A 21677-nucleotide genomic window follows, 5' to 3' on the forward strand; every position below is an offset into this window, starting at 1 on the left:
ATGGCAGACTCAAGATGGAAATCAGGTCATTCTGATATCAAAGCCCACGCACTTTTCACCAAGTCTTACATTTCAGTCATGCCAGTCTTTTACTAGAATCTGTCAATGTATTGTTTGCCAATATTTTTGCACCTTAAAAGAAAACTGTTGACAAATAAAAGAACAGCTACGTAGGAGAATAATTAGGGTAGCTACCATTTACTGAGCATCTGCTATGTGATAGGCACTATACAAGATAGTTTATATTATTCTAACTCTTTCAGTGTTGGAATAAATATTATTAATCCCAACTTTTAGAAAAAATGCCCAGCATGTTTGTGACTTGCCGAGTGTCATAAGACTCATGTATGGTAGAGGTACAATTTAAATCCAAGTCTTTATGACTCCAAAGCACAAGTGTTAGCCATTGTTTATGTTAAATGAGAATGATTAACTATGAAGTCCTAAAACAAAAATCAGGTGCACACCTACATCCACATTCCAAACAGGTCTTGGATTTGAATGGATTACACTTAAGGAGCCAACAGAACATTATCAAAGGGAAGGGTCCAGTATCACCACTGATTGCCCAGAAGCAGGCTTTTGCAGAGCAGCATAGAGAGGCCAGGGGCTTCCCAGGTAGAGCTAGTGGTAAAGAATCCACTTGCCAATGCAGGACACGGGAGATGCAGGTTCAATCCCTGGGTAAGGAAGATCCCCTGGAGGAGAGCATGGCAACCCACTCTAGTGTTCTTGCCTAGAGAATCCTGTGGATAGAGGATCCTAGCAGGCTACAGTCCATAGGGTCGCAAAGAGCCAGACACAACTGAAACGATTTAGTGCACACACACACACACACACACACACACAAAAACACACACATACATAGAGGCCACAGCACAATTTATGGTACCTGTCTTGTTCTTAAAATAGATGAGAAGTCCCTACTCCTGTCAAAGGCTAGCCACTCCACTTGTTCTCAGTTGCATCCTTCTTGCCTCTCTTTCATCTGCCTCACTTGTTTCTTCTACAAACCCCTCCTTTCTGAAGCATCCTCATTAGCATACAAACATGTTCTGTCTCTGTGATCTTTTAAAGTCCTCCCTAGATACAGCATCTCCCTTGCAGCCAATGCCCCACATCTCTGAAATTCAACCATGTATTAATTTTCTATTGTTGCTGCAAGTGGCTTAAAACAACATGTATTTATTATCACAGTTCTGTAAGTCAAAAGTCTGAGTGAGGTCACTGGTTTCTCTGCTCCAGTCTCAAGCTGTTGGCCAGCCTGAACTCTTAGCTGGAGGTTCAGAGGAAGAATCACTTTCAGGTGCATTCAAATTGGTGGAGGATTCAATTCCATGCAGTTGTAGGCTTGGGTCTCCATTTCCTTGCTGACTGTTGACTGGGAATACTTGGATTCAAGAGGCTGCTCACGTTTCCTGATCTGTGGCCTCTTTCATCTTCAAAGTCAGCAGCAGTAGGTTGAGTCCTTCTCATACTTTGAATCTCTCTGCTTTCCCTTGCTGCTTCTCTCAGGCTTCTAGCTGGAGAATGCTCTCAGTCTGTAAGGATTCACACAATGATATTGAACCCACTTGAATAATCTGTGATATTTTAAGAGTTCAACCTTATTACATCTGCAAAATCCCTTTTGCCCTGTAAGTGCAAAATTAATGTGTAGACATCTTTGGAATAGCAAGGAGACATAAGAAAGCCTTAAGTGAACAATGTAAAGAAATAGGAAAACAAAATGGGAAAGACTGGAGATATCTTCAAGAAAATTAGAGATACCAAGGGAAATTTCATGCAGAGATGGGCACAATAAAGGACAGAAATGGTATGGATCTAACAGAAGCAGAAGATATTAAGAAGAGGTGGCAAGAATACACAGAATTGTACAAAAAAGGTCTTAATGACCCAGATAACGGTGACGGTGTGATCACTCACCTAGAGCCAGACATCCTGGAATGTAAAGTCAAGTGGCCTTGGGAAGCATCACTATGAACAAAGTTAGTGGAGGTGATGGAATTCCAGCTGAGCTGTTTAAAGTCTTAAAAGATGATGCTGTTAAAGTGTTGCACTCAAGATGCCAGCAAATTTGGAAAACTCAGCAGTGGCCACAGGACTGGAAAAGATCAGTTTTCATTCCAATCCCGAGGAAAGGCAATGCCAAAAAATTTTCAAACCATGGCACAGTTGTACTCATTTTGCACACTATCTAGGTAATGCTCAAAATCCTTCAAGCTAGGCTTCAGCAGTACATGAACCAAGAACTTCCAGGTATACAAGCTGGATTTAGAAAAGGCAGAGGGACCAGAGATCAAATTGCCAACATCCGTTGGATCATAGAAAAAGCAAGAGCATTCCAGAAAACATCTACTACTACTACTTCAGTCATTTTAAATCACTTCAGTCATGTCTGACTCTGTGCAACCCCATAAACGGCAGCCCATCAGGCTCCCCCGTCCCTGGGATTCTCAAGGCAAGAACACTGGAGTAGGTTGCCATTTCCTTCTCCAATGCATGAAAGAGAAAAGTGAAAGGAAGTCGCTCAGTCGTGTCCGACTCTTAGCAACCCCATGGACTGCAGCCTACCAGGCTCCTCTGTCCATGGGATTTTCCAGGCAAGAGTACTGGAGTGTCTCCGGAAAAACATCTACTTCTGCTTTATTGACTGCATCAAAGCCTTTGTGTGGATTACAACAAACTGTGGAAAATTCTTAAAGAAATGGGAATACCAGACCACCTTACCTGCCTCCTGCAAAACCTATATGGAGGTCAAGAAGCAACAGTTAAAACCAGACATGGAACAATGGACTGATTCAAAATTAGGAAAGAAATACATTAAGGCTGCATAGTGTCACCCTACTTATTTAACTTATATGCAGAGTACATCATGTGAAATGCCGGGCTGGATGAAGCACAAGCTGGAATCTAGATTGCCGGGAGAGATATCGGTAACCTCAGATTTGCAGATGACACCACCCTAATGGCAGGCAGTAGAGAACTAAAGAGCCTCTTGATGAAGATGAAAGAGGAGAGTGAAAAAGCTGGCTTAACACTTTAACATTGAGAAAACTAAGATCACGGCATCTGGTCCCATCACTTCATGGCAAAGAGAAGGGGAGAAAATGGAAACAGGGACAGACTTTATATTCTTCTGCTCAAAATCACTACAGATGGTGACTGCTTGCTCCTTGAAAGAAAAGCTATGACAAACCTAGACAGCATATTAAAAAGCAGAGACATTACTTTGTCAACAAAGGTCCATATAGTCAAAGCTATGGTTTTTCCATTAGTCATGTATGGATGTGAGAATTGGACCATAAAGAAGGCTGAGTGCCAAAGAATTGATGCTTTTGAACTGTGCTGTTGGAGAAGACTCTTGAAAGTCCCTTGGACAGCAAGGATATCAAACAAGTCAATCCTAAAGGAAATCAACCCTGAATATTCCTTGGAAGGACTGATGCTGAAGCTCCAATACTTGGTCCACCTGATACCAAAAACTGACTCATTAGGAAAGACCTTGATGCTGGAAAAGATTTCCTCCATTCACCCTTCTGCAGTTTCTCTGGCATGTTGTTTCTTAAACAAGTGAAGTTCATTATTTTGGGGGGGGGCCTTTACACCTGCTGTCTCCACTGCCTGAACTCTGCCCTAGATCCTTACATGCCTGATTCCTTCGTGTCATAACAATCAGTCCAAATGTCATCTTCTCAAAGAGCCTTTCTTGACCATACCTCAGTAACCCTCTATCACGTTGCTCTGTTTTACTTTCTTTATAGCATTCGTCATTAGTTAAGATTACCTTCTTATTTATTTATATCTCTGGATTATACTATAGAGCCTACCATATAATGTATTCTCAATATAGAATGTTTGTTGGAGGAATGAATGAACAAGTGAGTGAATGAACAGATCTCGAGTTAGAGGAAATTTTAATGTGATGAAAAGAGCAAGGACTTTAGACATTCTGGATTTAAATTTTAGTCCTGCTTCTTACTTATATGACCTTGACCAAGTTACTCAAGTTTAAGTTGCCTAATAAGTTAAATGAAGATGATAATATAGGTTTCATAGGCAAGACTTCAAAGTCCATTGTTTTGACTGCCAGTATATACTTAGACACTCTAGTAAGTTAATGACATTGAGTGTCCATACCACCATTGCACGTAGCATGGCATCACTTTCATAGCAGGTGCTCAGTAAACATTGGAGTGATTTTGCTTCAAGGAATTATCATTAGGGGGCACTCATTTGTCAACTGCTTCCTTTCTCCATTCTTGGTCTTAACAATTTCTGTCTGCCTTTTAGTGACATTACTGATAGTTACAATGGCCGAGGAAATAAGATCAGGTATACACATATGTGCATATATCACAAGTTTATCAAGGAGAGGAGGCCAGTTATGTACATCTTTATGTGCTACTACCCTATCTTAGAGGTGCCTCTTCCTTTAGAGTGAATTTCATTATCTTTTCTGTATGTAGAGTCATAGTACCTACCCCTTTGTCTGTTGGCAGAATACTTTTGTGTTAGAGCTGGAAAGTTCCATAAATGTCACATGCAGTCTTCTCAAGCTGCCCCACCAGCATCTTTTCTCCTTCCTATGGACTTAAGCCACATGGAACTACCCACAGGTCCTCATATAACCATGTTTTTTCAGTTCCGTGCCTTTCTACATACTGTCTCCTCTGTCTGAAATAGTCTGTTCGCCCTCCACCCTTGCCCTTTTCTAATGTAAGAACCATCAGTTCTTCAAAGATTAGTTAAGGGAGTTCTCTGGTGGCCTAGTGTTAGGACTCCAGGCTTTCACTGCGGTGGTCTTGGCTCTGTCCCTGGCTGGGGAACGAGATCCTGCAAGCCATGTGGCATAACAAAAAAACATTAGTTAAAATATCACTTTGAAGTCTTGCCTGACAAGTCTCTCTTAGCATCTCCTTTGCTTCTTTGCCTTCCTTTGCAGAATTAGTCACTCTATCCTCCAGGTTCTTATAACCCCATGTGTATATATTTTGGCATCACACTCATGAATCTTTTTGTAATTTTTTATTTTGACATAATTTCAGCTTTACAGAAAAATTGCAACAATAGTACAAAGAACTCCCTTATACCTTTCACCAAGATTCTCCAAATATTAACATTTTATCATATATGCATTATTAATCTCTCTCAATATATAATACATATTTTTTCTGAACCATTTGGCAATGACTTGCATGTATAACGTCCCTTTACTATCAAAGACCTTAGTGTATGTTTTCTAAAAACAAGGGCAAATGTCTCCATAGACATAAGTGCATCTGTTAACATTAGAAAATTATCAGTATAGTATTAAGAACTAATCGACAGACCTTCTACAGTTATTAAAATTAGAAAACTAGTAGCAGTACAGTTGTCCCAAAAGAAAATTCTGGATCATGAGTTATACTTGTCATGTCTCTAGTCTCCATTAATCTAAAACAGTTCTTTCATCATTATTCCCTGTCTTTCATGACCTTAATATTTCTTTAGAAATATTTGTCTAGTTATTTTATAGAATGGGTCTCAATTTGGGTTTATGTAATGTTACCTCATGATTAGATTCAGATTATGCTTTTTTGACAGCAAGGCTCTACAAGTGACAGTCTTCTCAAGGCATTGTATTTGGGGATACATGATCCCATTTGTCCTAACTGCACATAGTAACTTGGATTACTTGGTTCAGGCAGTATCTACCACATTTCTTCACTTCATTCCTTTGTAATTAGGTAATTAGTTAATAGTCTTGCAGATAAATATGTTGAGACGGTTAATATCCTGTTTCTCTTCAAACTTTCACGTAATAGTTTTAGCATCCACTCATGAGTATGCTTGAATCAGTTAATGCCCAAATGGCTGTTTTCTAATCCCCTCATTTCTTCCACATGTGTTAGTTGAGATTCTACTGTAATCAAGAGTTTTTCCTTCTCTTCTATTTTTTTTAAATTTAGTTATATCAGTATGGACTCTTGAGTCTTACTTATTTAGTAATAATTTCTTATTATCAGGACTTCCATGGTGGCTCAGAGGTTAAAGCGTCTGCCTCCAATGCGGGAGACCTGGGTTCAATCCCTGGGTTGGGAAGATCCCCTGGAGAAGGAAATGGCAATCCACTCCAGTATTCTTGCCTGGAGAATCCCATGGACAGAGAAGCCTAGTAGGTTACTGTCCATGGGGTCGCAGAGTCGGACACAACTGAGCGACTTCACCTTCACCTCACTTCAGACAGTTTAATAAAAAATCTGCTTACAACGCGAGAGACCCAGGTTCAATCCCTGGGTTGAGAAAACGTCCCCTGGAGAAGGTGATGGCACCCCACTCCAGTACTCTTGCCAAAAATCCCACGGATGGAGGAGCCTCGTAGGCTACAGTCCATGGGGTCACAAAGAGTCGGACACAACTGAGTAACTTCACTTTCACTTTTCTTACTGTCATTATGTTTTGATGTTCAAATTGCCCTAGATGTAGCAAGTAGAAGCCCCTTGAAGTTGTCTCATATGTCCTTTTGACATGGCCTCATTATTTCCTGACCACTGTGTTCCAGGTTCATCTTCCCTATCTCAGTCCATAGCCACTGAATTGTGATTATTGTGTAAAGATCTACTTCTAACCATCTCTAGATTGTGCTCCTCTAAGATAGGAATCATGTTGGGGGTTTTTTCACCTTAGATAATTGGTAAACCTTGGTACTTAATATTTGCTAAATTTTCAGTGAAAAGATTAGCTGAAATGTATTGATACAGTCAAATTAAAATAATTTAAGTTGCCACTTCCTGGGCTCTAGAAAGAAGAGATTGCTTCCTTCCTCCTCAGCTACCTGACAGAATGTGTGCAGAGAAGATCCCAAAGGCTAGAATCATGCCTTGGTCTGCCACTCTTAACTTCTCTGAGGCTTGTTTTCCTCGTATCCAAGGAGAAGATAATGTCAGCCCTCACAAGGTTATGAAGGCCATGTGAAATCACAAGTGTACAAGAATTTTGTCTAAGTATTGTTGATTAAGGGAGTAATTCTGTCAACTGTAGTGGCATCAAAATATATTGGAGAATATTCCAGTCTTTCATCTTTCTCTGAAGTAGGACAGGCATTAAATTATTTAATTATCTGCATGTGGAAAATAAGAAAAGATTGTGTTTAAATGACAAATTCAATGTCACACCATAAAGGACAGAGCTAGAATTAAATACCTGGTCCCCTGACATCACCTCAATTTTTTTTCCACTAGGATAATTAACTTAGAATATGGCAGGACAGGGCTTCCTGATGGGGAAAACCTCAAAATCCTGAAATCCCTCAGGATAGCTTAAGAAATTCATTATTAAGACACTTTTAAATTAGTATGAAGCTTAATCTCACTGCTAGCTACTCACACATGAATAGCATGCCCTGATTTTTCAGAACTGTTAAGTATAATTGGTTAGTTTCTTCTGTCTGTATCTTTCAGGCCAGAGAGAGCAACTTCTTTGCCATTTGGCATCATGGACTTTTATTTCCAGCCTTCAGGGGAAAAAAGAACTGCTTTCCGGTACTTATAAAGCCAATTAAAGCCCATTCAGTTCTTCTCTTATATCTGTTTCCTTTCTTATTTTGCAAACATGTTCTGGGTACCAAGTAAGAACTCAGTCAGCCTCTTTTCATGTGATGGTAGGAATTCCAAAGTAAATCTCTTTTCTCCCTGATCAGCTCAGATTCCGTGTTTGTTGCTAGAAATATATGGGGCAGTCTTATGGTTTATAGTAATCAATAAGTAATGCTCAAAGTTCTCCAAGCCAGACTTCAACAGTATGTGAACCATGAACTTCCAGATGTTCAAGCTGGTTTTAGAGAAGGCAGAGGAACCAGAGATCAAATTGCCAACATCTGTTGGCTCATTGAAAAAGCAAGAGTTCCAGAAAAACATCTATTTCTGCTTTATTGACTATGCCAAAGCCTTTGACTGTGTGGATCACAATAAACTGTGGAAAATTCTGAAAGAGATGGGAATACCAGACCACCTGACCTGCCTCTTGAGAAATTTGTATGCAGGTCAGGAAGCAACAGTTAGAACTGGACATGGAACAACAGACTGTTTCCAAATAGGAAAAGGAGTACATCAAGGCTGTATATTGTCACCCTGCTTAACTTCTATGCAGAGTACATCATGAGAAACGCTGGGCTGGAAGAAGCACAAGCTGGAATCAAGATTGCCGGGAGAAATATCAGTAACCTCAGATAGGCAGATGACACCACAGTTATGGCAGAAGGCAAAGAACTAAAGAGCCTCTTGAAAGTGAAAGAGGAGAGTGAAAAGTTGGCTTAAAACTCAACATTCAGAAAACTAAGAGATAATGGCATCTGGTCCCATCCCTTCATGGCGAATAGATGGGGAAACATTGGAAACAGTGAGAGACTTTATTTGGGGAGCCTCCAAAATCACTGCAGATGGTGACTACAGCCATGAAATTAAAAGACGCTTGCTCCTTGGAAGAAAAGCTCTGACCAACCTAGACAGCATATTAAAAAGCAGAGACATTACTTCACCAACAAAGGCCTGTCTAGTCAAAGCTATGGTTTTTCCAGTAGTCATGTATTGATGTAAAGAATTGGACTATAAAGAAAGCTAAGTGCCAAAGAATTGATGTTTTTGAACTGTGGTGTTGGAGAAGACTCTTGAGAGTCCCTTGGACAGCAAGGAGATCCAGCCAGGCCATCCTAAAGGAAATCAGTCCTGAATGTTCATTGGAAGGACTGATGCTGAAGCTGAAACTCCAATACTTTGGCCACCTGATGTGAAGAACTGGCTCATTTGAAAAGACTCTGATGCTGGGAAAGATTGAAGCAGGAGGAGAAGGGGACAACAGAGGATGAAATGGATGGCATCACTGACTCAATGGGCATGAGTTTGTGTAGGCTTCAAGAGTTGGTGGTGGACAGGGAAGCCTGGCATGCTATATAGTCCATGGGGTCACAAAGAGTCGGATACAACTGAATGACTGAACTGAACTGAATCAGTTTGAACGTTTGCCATGTTCAGTTACTCAAGTTTAGGTATAGAATATGTAGAGAGTTGGATTGGGTTTCTTTCTGGTGTATTGGAAAGAGAAGGGAAAGGAAGCGATTATAGATCAATAGTTCTCAAAACTTTTGGTATCAGGAAACTTTTATATCCTTAACCTGAAAGTTTTTTATTTATGTGAATTATCCATATTAGTACATTAGAAATTAAAGCTTAAGAATGTTTTAAAACATAAGAATATACTGGCACACATGCCATTAGCTGTCAAAGTGATGATATCACTCTTATAAGCATCTGGAAAACTCTACTGTGAGAGAATGAGAATGAAAAAGGCAAATGATGTTTTAGATCAGGAAAATAATTTTGACTTTACAGACCTTCAAAAGAATTTTAAGAACCCCCCAGAGGCTTCCAGACTGAATTTGGAAAACTGCTCACCATATAACATTTTAAAAATCCATTCACCAGTAAGGGACATTTGGGTCATTTCGAGTTTTCAGTCATTACAAATAATACTGCTGTAAACATTCTTTTACACATATCTCAGTGTACATGTTCAAGAATTTCTCTGGCGTTTATACCTTAGATTGAAATTGCTGAATCCTAGTGTAGGTGCATCTTCAGACAGATAATGCCTGCAATGTCCCCAGGGGAGTCATCTTGAAAAATGCTACTGTGAACATTCTATTACATATCTTTGGTGATCATACCACTCATTTCTCTTGGTTATATATTGAAGTGTGAAGTTGTCGAGTGATAGAGTATAAAGCTAAATAATCTTTCAAAATGCTTTATAGTCTCACAACATATAGGAGTTCTACTTGCCTCATTTTCCTCAACAATGATAGGTAGTATCAGTCTTTTTAATTTTAGCAATTGGTGGAGATTTAGTATCTTTAGTTTTAACTTGCATTTTCCTGATAACTAATATTCAACAACTTTTCATATCCTAGTGATATTTATATATTCATTTTTGTGACATGGCTTTCCAAGTCTTCAGTCAGTTCAGTCACCCAGTCATGTCCAACTCTTTGCAACCCCATGGACTGCAACACACCTGTGTTACCATTTTTCAAGTCTTACCCGTTTTTAAAATTGGATTATGAAACTTTTATTATAGATTTTTAGGATTTTTAAAAAATATGTTCTGGATATTACTTTCTAGTACTATCCAGACATATGTGTTTTATATATCTTTTTCCACTTCCTGGATTTGTTTGTCACTTTTTGAAAAAGAAATGTTTTCTGTTGGTGAGGAAAATTTTTTTGTTTTAATGAAGTCATACGTGTCAACCTTTTATATTAATACTGTGTGTTCTGTTTAATAACTTTATTTATCCCAGAGTTTTGAAGATATTCCCCTCTGTGTTCTTCTGAAAATTTAATGTTTCAACTTAAACATTAATTTTTGTATCTGGAATGAAGTATATGGTTACATATGGGTATCTGTTTGACTCCCCACAGTTTTATTGAAGAGTCCATGGTCCCCTTCCTGCCCAAGAATTACAGGGGTTCCTTTATTATGAATCAGATGCCTGCACTCTGATCTGCTCATGAGCTGTGTAGTTTGTACAGTTAACTGGTTCTTGTGTAACTTCATTTATTTTCGGATCATTGTCCCACATTGAGGCCCTCTCACTGTGTCTCTTCACCGCCACTGGCGGCAGCTCCCCAAGGTCCCGTGGTGACTGACGCTGATTAACCACAGGACACCCAGGAGCCAGAGGAGGCAGTCTTGGGAACACCTGGCCCAGAGGGACAGGCAACCACCATGCTGAGAAAGATCTATGGTGAAACCTCCTCTTTTATTCTTGATACTTGTAGATTGTAGGGTGGGGGTTGTATTTCTTAATCAGGCTTGTTAAAGGATTATCTTTTCAAAGGATCAGCCTTTAACTTTGTTAATATCTCTACTGTATGTCCATTTTCTGTTTTCATTGACTTATCTACTCATCTCTGTGGTGTCCTTAATTTTACTTTGAGTTTAGTTTGCTCTTCTTTTCTTAGCTTTTTGAAATAGAAGCTTAAATCATTGATATGTAACCTTTCTTTTCTTTTAATATAAACATTTATAGCTGTAAACTTGCCTTTGAGCACTGATTTAGTTAAATCTCACATGTTTGTATATCATATTTTCATGAATTTTAAGTTCTAAAAATTTTTTTACTTACATTTTCTTTGATATGAGTTATTTACAAGTATGTGTGTGCTACATGTGTGCTAAGTCGCTTCAGTTGCGTCTGACTCTGTGCGATGCTATGGACTGTAGCCCGCCAGGCTCCTCTGTCCTCGGGATTCTCCAGGCAAGAATACTGGAGTGGGTTGCCATGCCCTTCTCCAGGGGATCTTCCTGACCCTGGAATCAAACCTGTGTGTCTCATGTCTCCTGCATTGGCAGGTGGGTTCTTTACCACTAGCATATATGCCACTTAATTTCTTAACACTGGGTCTTTTAATTAATTTATTGTTATTGATTTCTATTTAAATTCCACATGGTTAGAGAACATATTCTTTATTATTTCAGTTCTTTTTACTTTATTGAGAATTGTTTTTTCACCCAGTACATTACATAAACATTTGAAAAGAATGTGTATTCTCTGCTTTTTGGGTATAATGTCCTGTCAGTTAGGTTGGTTGGTTAACCTGTTATTTGGTTATTTATGTTAATTAGTGGGCTTCCTATGTAGCTCAGCTGGTAAAGAATCCACCTGCAATGCAGGAGACCGCAGTTCAATTCCTAGGTCAGGAAGATCCCCTGGATAAGGGATCCTAGAGACATTCCAGGATTCTTGGGCTTCCCTGGTGGCTCAAACAGTATAGAATCCACCTGCAATGTGGGAAACCTGGGGTTGGGATTCCTGGGTCGGGAAGATCCCCTGGGGGAGGGCATGGCAACCCACTCCAGTATTCTTGCCTGGAGAATCCCCATGGACAGAGGAACCTGGTGGGCTACAGTCCATGGGGTTGCAAAGAGTCAGACATGACTGAGCGACTAAGCACACACACACGTTAATTAGTTATTTATGTTACTAGTTAGTTGATTGTATTATTCAAATATTTTCCATCCTTATTTATATTTTCACATTCTTTTTTTAATACTTTATTTAGTTAGTTATGGCTGTGCTGGGTCTTAGTTGCAGTGCATGGGATCTTTAGTTGCAGCATGCAAGATCTTTTGTTCTAGCATGCAAACTCTTAGTTGTAACATGCGAACTCTTAGATTGTGGCATTTAGGATCTGGTTCCCTGCTGCTGTTAAGTCACTTCAGTCATGTCTGACTCTGTGAGACCCCATAGACGGCAGCCCACCAGGCTCCTCCATCCCTGAGACCAGGGATCAAACCCAGACCCCAAGCATTGGGAGCATGGAGTCTTAGCCACACCCCTCAAGGTCATCACAGAGCACTGAGCTGTAGCTTCCCACGTCCTCACATTCTCGCCTTACCAGTAACTGAGAAATGTGTCAGAAATCTCCAACTCATAATTATGGATTTTCTATTTCTCCTTTTACTTCTTTAAATTTTGCTTTTATATTTTGTATTATTAGGTCCATATAAATATAAGGTTATTATAGCTTCCTTTTGAATTGACTATCTTTTGCTATAATTATCATTTCTAAGTAATTTTAGTTTGTTTCATTTCTACTTTAACTAGAGTTTTTTTAATTAAATATAGTTGATATATAATATGTTTATTTCAGGTGTGCTACATGGTGATTTGACATTTCATACATTTTAAAATGATCACCATGATGAATCTACTAACCGTCTATCCCCCTACAAAGCTATTAAAACATTATTGACTGTATTTCTTATGCTGTATATTACATCCCCAAGGACTTCTTTTATTACTGGGGTTTTGTGCCTCTTAATCCCCTTCACCAGTTTAATCACTCCTCCGCTGCCCTCCTCTCTCTCAATCACTAGTTTGTTCTGTTGTATCTAAGATTCTGTTTTTGGTTGGTTGGTTTGTTTTTTAGATTCCACATGTGAGGTCATACAATATTTGTCTTTGTCTGATTTACTTCACTTAGCATACCTTCTAGATTTATCCATGTTGTCACGAGTGGGAAGATTTCTTTTTTTCATAGCTGAGTAAATACTCCGTTGTATGTGTATAGCGCATCTTCTTTGGCCATTCGTCTGTCAGTGGACTCTTAGGTTGTTTCCATGTCTTGGCTATTGTAAACAATAATACTGTGAACATTGGTGTGCATGTGCCTTTTCTTTTTTTTTCTTATATGCCTTTTCAAATTAAGTGTTTTTGTTTTCTTTGGGTAAATACCCAGAAGTTAATTTGCTGGATCATATGGCAGTTCTGTTTTTAATTTTTTTTAAGAATGCTGTTTCCCATAGTGACTGCACCAAGTTACGTTCCCACCAACAGCGAATGAGGTTTCTCTTTTCTCCATATCCTTGCCAACACCTGTTATATGTTCTTTTTTGAGTAATGGCCATTCTGACAAATGTGAAGTAGTGTCTCATTGTGGTTTTGATTTGCATTGCACTGATGATTAGTGATGTTGAGCTTCTTTTCGTGTGTCTGTATGTCTTCTTTGGAAAAATGTCTATTCAGGTCCTCTGCCGATTTGTTAATTAGGTTTTTTTTTATGTTATGTATTTGTGTATTTTGGATGTTAACCCCTTATTGGATATATTATTTGCAAATATCTTCTCCCATTCAGTAGACTGCCTTTCCGTTTTGGTGATATAAATTGACTATTTAATCTTGATGAAGTATCCCTTTTTAGTCTAGTTATATTTCCTGCATTAAGACTGTCTTGTCTGATATTAACATAGCCACTTAAACCTTCTTTGGTTAACATTCACAAGGTATGTATTTTTTTATCTGTTTGTTTTCGTCTTCCCCTATCATTATATTTTAAGTTTTCTTATATTTCAGTGCCATCTTATAAAAAGATATAATTGGGTTCTTGGGGGTTTGGGGGTCTAGTTTGTTTATTTTCTCTTAGTTTATTCAAATCAGTTATATTTAATGTGATTATTTATTTGGGTTAAAGTCTGTCATTTTGTATTTTGCTTTTCGTTTTCTCTTTGAGTTCTTACTCATTTATTTGTTCCTCCTTTCTTACCTTCTTTGGGATTAATCAAGCATGTTTTATTATTCCATTTCTCTCTCCTTAGCTTTTTTAGTGATGCATTCTTGTTAGAATTTTTTAACTAGCTAGAACTGTATATTTTGAACTTACTAAAGTTCATCTTAAATAAGCACTCTGGCCCCTCCCCAAATAATGCAAAGTTCTTAACAAATTTTGGCTCCATTTACCCCACTACTAGCATCCTTTGTGCTGTTGCTTTTATGTAATTTACTAATACAGTTGACCCTTAAACAGTGTGTAGATTAGGGGCAGTGAAATCTGCATATAACTTCACAGTAAGCCCTCCATATCCATGGTTGTACATCCATGGATTTAACCAAACCATGAAACCTGCAGTACTGTAGTACATGTTTATTTTAAAAATTTGCATGCAAATGGATATGCACAGTTAAAACCTATGTTGTTTAAGGGTCAGCTGTACATGTACTATAAACCCTACAAACCATTTAAAAAAAATCTCTTTCTAAATAGTCAATATTATCTTGTATCTATCCACAGTTACCCCTTCTAATGCTCTTCCTTCCTACAGTTGCATTTTTCCATCTGGGATTACTCTTCTTTATCCTGAAGAACTTCCTTTTTATTTCCTGTAGTTTAGGTCTATTAGTGACATTCTTTCAGCTTTGATGTTTCTGAAAATGTTATTTCACCTTTTTAAAAAATTTTAATTGCATGCAAGAGTCTTTAAGTTCTGCTGTGTTTTACAATTTTCAAAAGTTTGACACAGATGATTAGAAGAAATCATCATTTCTTATAATCCCATAGTAACCCTCTTTTTTTCCCTCTACATCTATATTGCCCCTCCTCAGTTCCCTCTCTGTACTGTAAGTCACTAGTTTGTTCTCTGCATCTGGGAATCTGCTTCCTTTTTTGTTGTTTTATTCACTAGTTTGTTGTATCTGTTAGATTCCACATATAAGAGATATATAATACAGTATTTTTCTTTCTCTGTCTGACTTATTTCACTTAGCATAATATCCTCCAAATCTATACATGTTGCTACAAATGGCAAAAGAGAATTCATTCTTTTTTATGGCTGAGTAGTATTCCTCTGTGTGTGTGTGTGTGTGTGTGTGTGTGTGTGTGTGACATCTTTATTCATTCATCTGTTGATGAACACTTAGGTTGCTTTCATACTTTTTCACCTTCATTTCTGAAAGATCAGTTCAGTCACTCAGTCGTGTCCAACTCTTTGCGACCCCATGAACCGCAGCATGCCAGGCCTCCCTGTCCATCACCAGCTCCCGGAATCCACCCAAACCCATGTCCATCCAGTCGGTGATGCCATCCAGCCATCTCATCCTCTGTCATCCCCTTCTCCTCCTGCCCTCAATCTCTCCCAGCATCGGGGTCTTTTCAAATGAGTCAGCTCTTCACATCAGGTGGCCAAAGTATTGGAGTTTCAGCCTCAACATCAGTCCTTCCAATGAACACCTGGGACCGATCTCCTTTAGGATGGACTGGTTGGACCTCCTTGCAGTCCAAGGGAGTCTCAAGAGTCTTCTCCAACACCACAGTTCAAAAGCATCAATTCTTCGGTGCTCAGCTTTCTTTATAGTCCAACTCTCACATCCATACATGACCACTGGAAAAACTATAGCCTTAACTAGACTGACCTTTGTTGGCAAAGTAATGTCTCTGCTTTTGAATATGCTGTCTAGGTTGGTCATAACTTTCCTTCCAAGGAGTAAGCGTCTTTTAATTTCATGGCTGCTATCACCATCTGCGGTGATTTTTCACTAGATATAGAACTCTGGGTTGGCAGTTTACATATTTTAGCCCTTTAAAACTGTCATTTAACACTATTGCTTCTTACTTTCATAGTTTCTATTACAAAGTCAATTGCTTCTGTAAAAATAATCCCTTTTCTTTAACTGCTTTTAAAAATGTATCTTTGTCTTTCATTTCGCTTTATGTATTTTATTTTCAGCAGTTTCACAGTGATGTGGTTTGGTATGGTTTGGAGTTTTTTTGTGTGTTTTTGCTGCTTGTGGATTGCTGAGCTCTTCTTTCATTAGTCTTCAAGTATAGTTTTTCCTCACTCTCTCTGTCTTCTCTCACAGGGATTATAGTTACTCATATTTTGTGTCTGTTGACTGTGTCCACATGTCCCTAATGTTCTAATCTGCTTATCTGTTTTTTTCCTGTATTTTTGCTTCATTTTACATGTTTTCTGTTGATTTTTCTTCAAATTTTGTAATTCTTATGCTAGATCTGTTTACCCTTAAATCCATCCAATGAATTCTTAATTTTTAATATTGTGTTTTTATTTTAGTACGTTTGTTTAATTTGTTATGAAGGTTGCAGTTTTCTGTGAGTGTTATCTTTTCTTACATTTTTTTCATCTTTTCCTCTACTTTTTAAAACCATATTACTTATGGTTAAAGTCTGTTTGATTATCTGGATCATACATGAGTTTTCTATTGTGTGTATTTTTTCTTGATTATCAGTCACATTTTTCTGACTCTTTATATTTCTCTCTTATACACACGCACACACACACACACACACACATATACTGGATATTTTATATAAAAGAACTTTTGAGACTCCAGCTTATATTTTCTGTCAGAAAGAATTCTTTCTTTCCCCTTTCTTTTATGCTAATAGGATACGGGCCTGATCCTCTCAGTCTAATCATAGATTGAACTAGTTCAGATATGAATTTTATCTATGGTTTATATCCATATTCTGAGGCCCTGGGCCCTCGACTGAGAGCCTAATGGGTCTTCATCTTCATAGTCATGAAAACCTACAAGAAATTGTCCTGCCTGTGAGAGTTTTGGGGCTTGGTTCTTTGACCTTTCAGTCCTTACAATTTCAAAATAAGGCATTTATCTTGAAGAGGAGATCAGCTGTGTTAGAAGTAGACCTCATCCTTCTGGTGGGACCTTGTCTGCTGAAGTCACAAAATTATGGGAATTTTCACTCTGTCTTTTTAGAAGCTTTCAGCCTAGCTTTGCAGCCCCAACATGCAGGGTCAAAACTCAGCAGATGTCCTATGGGAAAAATAGGCCATATTCATGGAACTCCTCAAATTCCAATCTCATAGCAACCTCGTCAATTTCTCTTTCCTCCAGTGGAGCTCCTGTGCACAGGCCAAGATTGACTGTTAATTCATGCCCAAATTTGGCAAATGTACTCAGGAAAGAAAACAGTGTCAGCTACTTAAGAAACCCTCCTCATCCGGGTCTGGAATTCCAGTTCGTCTAATCCTCATAATCTCTGTAACAATGCAGTATCTTTTAAAATAGTGTACCTGATTTTTTTCTAGTTGCTAGATGAGCAGCACTACATTGTCATATCTGTTACATACTACATGGAAGCACAAGAAATACTCTTCTACCTGCCCACTGTAATTACTTTATTAACTTGTCTCCTAAGTTCTACTCTTGTCCCCTTCCCTCCCAGAGCAGCCGGAGTGTTCCCTTTTAAGTTTACCCTGTCACTCACTTGCTCAAAACTCTCTAGTGGCTTCCCTTCAGACTTAAGATAAATTTAGGTTCATTTTCAGGGGCTACAAAATCCCACACAGTCTTATTGCTACTTCTCTACCTAAGCTCCCACCACTCTCCCCTTTGCTCACGCAATTCCAGCTATACTGATCTTCTTTCCATTTCTCAAACACAGTAACATGTTCCCATCTCAGAATCTTTGCACTTGTTATAGGTCATCGACTAGATGGCTCTTCCCTCAGCTCTTCATAAGACTTTCCCTTTACTTCATTCGGGAGCTCTGTGCAAATGTCACCTTCACAAAGAGGACTTTCCTCACCTCTGTGTCTCCTTAACCTGCTGCTTTAGTTTTAATCATGGCATTTACCTAATATTATATTGTGTATTTTTTTGCCAGTTTTCTGTCTCCCACTAGGCGGTAAGCTCCATAAGAGTGGAAACTATGTTTTGTTCACTGTTCTACCCCAGGACTTAAAATAATGCACAGCCTGTAGTAAGTGCTTAATAATTTTGTGGAATGAATTAGATATTGCTTACCTTGAAGAATTCTCAATTAAGTAGATGAATGATCAGAGTAAATTGAAAGAACTCTACAGACTGTTTTAGAGCAGGTGGAGCACTGATGGAGTTGTCAGACAAGGCCTCAATAAGGTGGTGATTCTGGAGCTGAGTGTCGAAAACTGAGTATTGATGTATTCAGATCAGAAAGAATAGAGAACTCAATGTATTTGAACAAACTGGTGTTCAGAAAACAGTGGAGCTACAAAAAGGGGGTGGGTGATAGGAAATGACATCAGACATATCTGGGAAGCAAGGCAGGGGCAAAATCACAAAAGTCTTTGAATATCAGAATAAAGAATTTAGATATCAGAATAAAGAATTTGGACTTTACCTTAAAGTCCAAATTTTTAAGGTAAGGAAAGATGCTATTAGATGTATATATTTGTATGTATTTCAGTAGTCCGCACTGCAATAATCACACTAAAACTTTAAGTAAATTGATACAGAAAATCCCTGATTTGGTTGTCGGAACCTGGCTTCCACACATAAGTCCTTATCCCAACTCACTGTGTAACCTAGGGAAGGCATCATTTCCTCTTCTGAGCCTGAGGTCTTCATTCTTAGCAGGAGAAGACTGTAAGCTTCTAAGAGCCATTCCGTCTCTGAGCCTGTGGTTGTTTATATGCTTTAACTAGATTCTTTGGGAAGAAATGCGTAATATTTTTTCTACATTAGCCAGAAATAATTAAAACTTCCAATTCTTGCCAATCTAAATTCAATACTCCTCTGAGATTTTCTAACTTTTAGGTCAGATGCCAAGAGACTAGCTTCCTGGGATAAAACTATCCAAGCAGAAGCAGCAAGTCTTTTTTTCCCTCTGCCTGGGATGGGGATGCAGGTGGGAGGAGGGAGTGTTAGAATGAGTCTTTTTCTTGCAGTTGTGATTCCAAAGAATCCCTACCCTGCATCCGATGTGAACACTGAGAAGCCCAGCATCCACAGCAGCACCAAAACTGTCTTGGAGCATCAACCAGGGCAGAGAGGGCGTAAACCAGGAAAGAAGCGGGGCCGGACACCCAAGCCCCTAATTCCCCATCCCATCTCCACCCCATCCAAGTCAGCTGAGCCTTTGAAATTCCCAAAGAAGAGGGGTCCCAAACCTGGCAGTAAGGTAGGTAAAAATGTGGGTTTGCCAGCAAGGGATAAATGGTTATAAAGAGATAACTCATCCATATCCATCTGTCTTAGAAAGGAATGTGTCTGACTCTATTCTCCACCTTGTGTGTGCTTTTAAGGAGAATCTCCTATATTGTCATCCCTATTTTAGCTACTTAGCTGGGAATTGGTAATGTTAGAAATAAGACAGTATGGATAAAAACAAATTTTTACTTTGAAAGTTACATTCATGGAAATTCTGGTCTGATATCTTCAATAGATGAAAGGCTCTGCTCCTAATGGTTACTAACGTACACAAAGTGGATGCCCAGGTATGTGATCAGAAGGAGAAAACTGACACAGTAAATGTATTTATTTTTCTGTCCCTATACCTTCTTTAAAAAAAAGAAAAAGGAAGTTATTGAATATTTACTAAGGATCAGGCTCTGTACCTGACACCATTACATATCATATGATCTTCACAAAACTCTAGGAGATAAGTAGTGTTACTGTTAAATAGTCAAGTAAATTGAGACTTAGAGATGGGAAATGACTTCCCTACAGTCACACAGCTAATCAATGGCAAAGGCTGCAGAGATGGATCTCCAGATCTTCTAGTTCTAAGATCACTGCTGCCCCATCACATATTCACTCACATTTCCCAAGGAAGGTAACACTTAACCTCTGGTGTTGGAAAAAACTGCTGGGTCGAGCTTCACTGAGCACTGTTACTGAAAGTGCCACCTTTTAGTCATGACCAGGTCTCAATGTGTATCTTCCCTCAGAAAACCATTCATATGAAACTTCCTCAGCTGCTTCTCTAAGGCTTCCTTTGGCATCATCTTCTCCAATCACTTGCTAAGTCTCAGAGAATTTCTCTGCAGCTCCCTCCCAAACTAGACTACCTGAGTTCCAGTGTGAAAATGATAACCAGTTCTCCTTAGGCATTCCATTTCAATTTCCTAAGTTCTTCTCTAGGTTTGATTCTTTGGGTGGGTTTGTTTTGTTTCTTAGCTCCAGCTGGCCTCAATCCTTCTAGAATATAAGCTCCTGAAGGTCAAGAACCTAGTCTTCTCTTCCTCCTGCCCATGCCCTATATCTCAGTCTCTTGGGAAATGTTCAGTATATGCAGGATGGATGGATGGATGGACGGATGGATGGATAGATGATTTTAGTGATGATTTCCAATTAAGAATGTCCCTTATTTATTGGTTTTGAATTCTTGATGTCACATCCTGACCCTTCTGTGTAATGCATAATGCTCCCAATCTGTTATCATTAACCTTAACCCAGACCCTGATTCATTTTTGTCTCTATTATTCTCTTCTCATTCTCATGTTATGGAGGAGAGGCTGAAGGCTCTAAAAATTCCAAGGCCAGGGAAGTCGTGCTTTTGGTGATGTGAGGCACCTTGACAGTTAGATTAAAAAGGGAGAAAACTTGTCCATGAGGTTCCAAAGACAGAAAGAACCAATAAGCAAAAACTCAAGCAAATAGGCTTTATCTCAACATAAAAGGAACAGTTAAATCTATTTCAAAATGCAAGTAGTAATCTCCCATCACTAGAGGTATTTCATCAGGTATTTCATCAAGTACCCAGGTACTGATACAGATGTTTTTAAGGAGTGGGATGTAAAAATATTAGGTAGATAGTTGGATTAAGTAACCTTTAAGATCCTTCAAAGCTAAGAACTATGATTCTATGATTGCTTCAGCTCTGCTTTCAGGAAGTCCTAAACATAGTAACCGAAGTCCTTTTCTTTCCAGTCCTCTTAAAAGCAATAACTTTCATCTAATACTGTATTTTATGGCCTGGCGTTTGACTCCCTAATTCCCCATCCTGTGATTTTGCCTATTCCTGTAAGTGTATAGGCCTCTACTTAACCCATGACCCTTATATTCATTTTTGAAGCAAAGTGATCTTGTGATAAGAGCATAGGCTTTGAAGCCAGAGAAACTTAGATTTATATCTCATCTCCAGTTGTTACCACTGTGTTGACTTTGAGAAAGCTTTGAGTAAGGCTAAGAGCCAAATTTTCTCACCAATAGAATGGATAACATATGAATAGATATAATAATACATGTAAATGTACCTATCTCAAATAATAATAATGCTTTACATCTTTCTGCTTTTTTCTCGAATATTTGGGAACCAAAACTCACCAGGTTTGTTTCTTCAGGAACCCCCATGAAATCCTACCAACTCAGTAGAGTTGAACTATTTCCTTTCTTTCCTGACTCATTGCTTATTTAGATTTTTACTTGTGGCAATATCAAAAACAGGAGGAAATGTCCATGTCCTATGTGTGCTTTGAATGTTCCATAAGAGTTTGCATGACTGCTTTGACAGGCAAAGCCATCCTGTATATATGCCTGCTGTCATTGAGCTCTCTCTCTGATACACTCCTAGAAGGCAGTCAGGTTTATACAGCTCCCAGAGTGGACCCTACATGTG

General features: G+C 38.7%; 1 protein-coding gene across 9 annotated transcripts in view; it reads left to right on the forward strand.

Moving 5' to 3' along the window:
* SCMH1 (Scm polycomb group protein homolog 1) overlaps positions 1–21677 on the forward strand; it is a 222032-nt gene that overhangs the window by 154554 nt on the left and 45801 nt on the right. For 8 of the 9 annotated variants that reach the window (XM_040231521.1, XM_040231529.1, XM_040231522.1 and 5 more), the window contains one exon: positions 19006–19238. The exons of the other annotated variant lie outside the window; for it this stretch is intronic. In XM_040231521.1, coding sequence (XP_040087455.1) covers positions 19006–19238 — 233 coding nt within the window. The remainder of the gene's footprint in view (positions 1–19005; positions 19239–21677) is intronic. 9 annotated transcript variants of the gene reach the window in all.

Source organism: Oryx dammah, unplaced genomic scaffold, assembly GCF_014754425.2.
Source record: "Oryx dammah isolate SB20612 unplaced genomic scaffold, SCBI_Odam_1.1 HiC_scaffold_28, whole genome shotgun sequence".
NCBI classification, from domain to species: Eukaryota; Metazoa; Chordata; class Mammalia; order Artiodactyla; family Bovidae; genus Oryx; species Oryx dammah.